General features: G+C 38.5%; 1 protein-coding gene across 1 annotated transcript in view; it reads left to right on the forward strand.

Annotated features, from left to right (window-relative positions):
• The window catches only part of LOC107733036 (interferon alpha/beta receptor 1b-like), a 17,068-nt gene that overhangs the window by 6,106 nt on the left and 4,988 nt on the right, over positions 1-5,974 (forward strand). The window contains exons 3-4 of the mRNA XM_016544544.1: positions 789-920; positions 1,935-2,092. Coding sequence (XP_016400030.1) covers positions 789-920; positions 1,935-2,092 — 290 coding nt within the window. The remainder of the gene's footprint in view (positions 1-788; positions 921-1,934; positions 2,093-5,974) is intronic.

Here is a 5,974-nt window from a genome sequence, read left to right on the forward strand (position 1 = left end):
GTCACGATCGCAGATGACAACATCCAGGATTCATGTACCGCAGGGTAAGATTAAATTAATGTACATTTAACCAGTTTAATAAGGAGAGGCACTAAAATGTAGACCTACGTTTATGTGTTTTTGACCTACACTGTACATGACGTGAGAAGAGTTAGCTATTTAGGATTGTACGTTAACATCTCACAAACTTTAACGTTAGCTAGTTTTAGCCAGAGATACCTTACTAAAGCACAAGATGACATTAACGTTCTGCTTGAGCAGATGAAAATTGTAACTTGATGAGAGTATGACAACCAGAAAATGAACGTTTGTGTCTTCATTGGGATTGGGGGTGAATGCTTTGGGACATTTTGCTCCATTTTGTTTGGGTTTAGGAAATAGAATAAAATAAATTCCATTGCCTATCCTCTCAGGATACCTGGAATCAGTGTATAAGTACTCCAGGCACATCTGTTTTCCATTTTTGAAGCATAAACACCATTAAACTGATGCAAGCTTCGGATCTTCCAGTGTTTCTCTATGCCGCTGAAACCTACAGATGTCCGAGCTCCCCGTGCAACTGATACTCAGCTGCCATTGGCTCATCTGCGTTCGAGGGGAGGGGCTTACCGATAGGTCAATTGCACCAGTTGCGTGCAGATGTGCTTTGATCCGAATGCTATCAGATGTGAAAACGCTTGCATTCAGGTTGAACATCAATGGCCTGTAACTGAGTGCAGATATCAGACTGGAGAAGTGAGTGTTTGTGTGCTCGTATGGAGGTGTAAATACATGTGTGTGTCTGGCAGGGTTTGCAGATCTGAGGTGTCCTGATAACGTCAGCGTGGACTCACTCAACACTCGTTACGTGCTGCGGTGGGACTGGCCTCATGAGACCGCCGTCAACCAGACCGTCACCTTCACTGCGCAGTATCTAGCGTAAGAGCCTTCGCATGCACGTGACCCATGTGACTGAATCAGCTCAACTGTGACCCTGGACCACAAAACATAAGGGTCATTTTTTTTTTATTGAGATTTATGCATCATCTGAAAGCTGAATAAATATAAATAAATAATCTCTCCATTGATGTATGGTTTGTTAGGAGAGGACAATATTTGGCTGAACCCACACACTCACACACGCACACACACTCTCACACATGCACACACGCACACTCACACACGCACACACACTCACTCACACCCACACACACACTCGCACTCACTCACACGCACACACTCACTCACACACACACACTCACACACACTCACACACACAGGCTGCTAATACACACATATTTTTCAGTGAAGACACTTATGGTTGTCAGTCAGTGTTTTATGTCTGATAACAGATTAAAGAATATGTGTAACATGCAGCCAGAGATAGAAAAAACAGAGCTCCAGTGACACAACTTAACCTCAGACATCTGCCACTGTACCTAGTAAAGGCTACCGTTTTGGGAAAATATATAACCTGTGAGTTTTTTCGAATAATTTACATGGTTTTTAATCCACATTTATGAGCATTTATATCCTACATGTATGGATCATGTTATGTAAGGTGGGGTCAGTGCGCTGCTAATACACACATATTTTTCAGTGAAGACACTTATGGTTGTCAGTCAGTGTTTTATGTCTGATAACAGATTAAAGAATATGTGTAACATGCAGCCAGAGATAGAAAAAACAGAGCTCCAGTGACACAACTTAACCTCAGACATCTGCCACTGTACCTAGTAAAGGCTACCGTTTTGGGAAAATATATAACCTGTGAGTTTTTTCGAATAATTTACATGGTTTTTAATCCACATTTATGAGCATTTATATCCTACATGTATGGATCATGTTATGTAAGGTGGAGTCAGTGCTTATGGTGACAAGTGAGTCTTCTGTCCGTGTTTGACCCAGATGAATGTGTGTGTGACATTACGACTGAACGCTGTGTGTGATTTCAGGTCAGATGCCGTACTGGCAGATATTCCTGTACTTCCTGATTTCTCTGCTGCTGAGCTTCCTGCTGGTGTTGCTGCTGTCCTTCTGCTTTTACAAGACGTTCACGCTCCTCAAGAACACCTTCTGCCCAGCCATTCAACTCCCGGATCACATTCAGGAGGTACATCTATTACTTGCTTCAAAATTATATGATATCATAAGGTTTCAAATAGAGCCCGACCGATATGAGTTTTTTGGGGCCGATACCGATATTTAGGGAGTAAAAACGCGCCTATATCGGCCGATATTCTTTGTGTATATTATAGTACAATACCAGTCAAAAGTTTGGACACTTTCCCATTCGTGTGTCCAAACATTTGACTGGTACTATATATAGAATAAAGTATATACATAAACAGAATATATATATATATATATAAACACATTTTTTGCAAGTTACAGGGCTGACGAGATGTGCGGATCCATGTCCAAAAACGTGTTCCGTTTTTTTCCCCGTTTTTTTTCTGGACTCCTTTTTAATGGTTAAATTACATTTTATTAATCAAACCGCATGTCTAATTAATTAAAATCATGAAACTTAAACAATTTAACATCAATTTATTAAAAGTTTAACAAAATCCCCCGAATTTGGTGTGGATTCGCCGAGCCGTTACGGAGATGTGGCGGTTCAAAGTTTCAATGGTTTTCCATAGACTTAAGCTTTAAAGCTTTCATCCAGGTCGCCAGTAGCAAACAATGGAGCGCGCTCTGCTGGACAAACTAAGTAATTACACCATTTCAAGCATTTTATCTGCGTTATATGTTCTGTAAAAAAAATGTTCATATCGGCGGCATATTCGCTGATACCGATATATCGGTGACAGGCTCATATCGGCCGATAATATCGGCAAACGATATATCGGCCAGGCTCTAGTTTTAAATACATTTGATGCATCTCCGATCAGTTTCTACGTTTTAGTAGTTATGTGTAGATGAACTGTTTGTCAAAATACATTTATCAGCTCTCTTCAGGAATAAAGACAGTGTTGGCAGAGAGCCGTTCTGAATTAATTGTATATTTTACATTTCCTGAATCATAATTGCTGCATATAGTAGGATTAGGGTTAGTTTCGCATTTTTTAGGGCCTAAACATGCTTGAAAACTCACAAAACTTTGCACACATGCCAGAAGTGGTGAGAATTTATGTCTGATATAGGTTTCAGAAGTGGGTGTGGCAGAACGGCTCGATAGCGCCACCTATACACTTTCAGTGATGTGCCCCTCGAGCTATGTTTCATGTACGTGTACAAAATTCAGTAGACACGTGTAACACCCCAATACCTACTAAAAAGTCTCTTGGAGCAAAATCCGAAACCCAACAGGAAGTCAGTTATTTTGAATTTTCTTGGCAAATTTTGTGTCGTTTTGCCATTTCAGGCGTTGTATTTTAACGTACTCCCAGAGATTTGATCAGATCAACACCAAATTTGGTCAGTCTAATCTAAAGCCCTTTATGATGGCCCTATTATGATGTTAAATTGCAAAGATCTTGAGTTATTGTTGTAGGGCGTGTCCATGGCGGCCTGACGAATGTTTTGCCATGACACTGGAAGTTGTTATAACTCAGGCATAATGTCCGATGCCCATATTCAGGAAGTGACATGTTTTACACTAACTCAAACATTGATGTTTTGGCATGAAAGAGGAAGTTGTTGTAACGCAGACATACAATGTCTGATCTACCCCAAACTTCACATTTTAGATGAGAGTCCTGGCCTGAAGAGATCTACATGCCATTATTCAGTTATAGTCAGTTATTTTACATTTTCTCTGCAAATTGTCGTTTTTGCCATTTTCAGGCATTGTATTTTAATGAACTCCTATTAGAGATTTAATCAAATCAACATTATATTTGGTCAGTCTAATCTAAAGGCCTTTGCGATGTTAAATTGCGAAGATCTTGAGTTTTCGCTAAAGGATGTGTCCGTGGCGGCCTGACAAATTTTGATGTTTCGCCATAGAAAAAGAAGTTGTTGTAACTCAATGTCCGATCTGCCCCATACTTCAGCTGTTTGGTAAGAGTCCTGGCCTGAAAACATCTAAAGGCCAATATTCAGTTATAAATGGCTTGTTTTACACTAACTCAAACATGCAATGTCCGATCTGCCCCAAACTTCACGTTTGGTAACAGTCCTGGCCTGAAGACATCTACATGCCAATATTAATTTTTTTTAATTTAATTTTTTTTGCTTTAACTGGGTGCTCCTGACCCTTCTAGCCTTTTTCAAATGTTTGCGCTCACTGTAAAATGCAATTCACTGTAAAAGTGCATTTTTATCAATCAATCACAATTATTCATATAGCACATTTAAAACAACACACGTTGGCCAAAGGGCTTTACATACCAGGACTTAAAACACATTCATACAATCTAGGATTCTAAAATCAAGTATAAAATAAATACAAAATTAAGTACAGTGAAATGCAAGTGTAAAAAGATGAGGACCCCAGGACCAGGATTAATCCTTCTGGGGTCTGAGGGGGTTTTGGGGCCCTGGAGAAGTTTTGACATGCACTGACATTTATGCTTTTTTCAGTATCTTAAAAACATATTAATGGCTAAAGTCTAATCACACTGTGTTCAGCACAAACTGGGCTACAATAATATGTAATAAGCAAGTATGTACAAGTTTGTGTTTTTGAGAAAACAACGTTTATGTGTGGTTAGTGAAAAAGTAATATTTTCAATATTCAATATTTTCAATATTCAATATTTTCAATATTTTATACACATACAGAACATTTGTCCACAAGACTTTTAAGAACTGGATGTGGTAGAATGGAGTTTTTGCTATAAAATGATGTGAAAATCATCCTGCTCACTCATTCACAGAGAACAATATATTGATTTAACTTTTGTAAGACATGTTCTGTGTCAGAAAGGCCATATGCGAGGGACCATGAATATTTAGTGATTCACACCTGAGAGACAAAGGGCCCTCTCCTAATGGCCCATCAGTGTGACTGTGACTGTGAGGCAGGTAAGAAAGAATGTGAGGAGACTAAAATGATGGGGGTTTTCATTATTAGTATTTTATTTACAACGCAGTATAATCAAAATATACACAGTGAAGGGCAAAGACACATTATATGAATTTGTATTCATATACACACACATGCTTTGTATGTACTATCGTAAAAAACATTTTATATGTGAGAAACTAATTATTATTGTTTAGCATGTTATAAACATCTATATGCGTGAACAGAGTATTAATAATAAACATTGATCTAAATGTTCTTAGACTCTAACATTCATCATGTTACAGTGTAAACACTCAATTACTTTTATATCGTATTGTTTTATATTTTATAGAACATTAAAAAAACATCCTGGCATGGTGAGACATTTAGATGCAATGAAAGTTCAGATTCAAAATGTTTCACTTGATTTCAAGCATTTTAGTCTGGAATTATAGTTTGGGAAAAACCCAACTAGTAAATGTGTTCAAGTTTATATCACAACAACACGTTAACTAATGCAAATAAGAAACATGACTTGCTCGTCAGAAATGATCTCCTCCGCTGCATAAGCCACGCGTCGCATTCTTCTTCTGAGGTAAATTCTGGCTTATTCCTCTCAGCGCATCTTCTTCCAGAAACGAAAAGTATCCAGATGAACTTGATGAATTTTCAGGCTTTGTTTACTGAAGTGATGTGGGTCTCATCTGAGGCTTGCGTGTCTCACGTTAATGATTACTGTATGAACAGCGCGCACTGCGTGTGGGCGTGATCACATTACAGAAAATGAGCTCAGACGGGAAAAACTGGTCCTCGCGTTGGTTTCATACGGATTACTTTTTCAGAGAATATTTGTTTTCGATAAGACTTCATTTAAAAGTAGACACTTCAAGCTTTCTATAGATACATTTCTCATGTCTGTGTGTGAAGTATTCGCTGAGTATCAGTTCATTTTAGTGACGCGTTTCAGAAAGATTTTCGCAGAGACTGAGACGGCAGAAAGCGCACCCTGTTTGTTTTCTTTATTTTACAAAAGCACAA

The sequence above is a fragment of the Sinocyclocheilus rhinocerous genome, unplaced genomic scaffold (assembly GCF_001515625.1).
Source record: "Sinocyclocheilus rhinocerous isolate Xijiao unplaced genomic scaffold, SAMN03320098_v1.1 scaffold2475, whole genome shotgun sequence".
NCBI lineage: Eukaryota > Metazoa > Chordata > Actinopteri > Cypriniformes > Cyprinidae > Sinocyclocheilus > Sinocyclocheilus rhinocerous.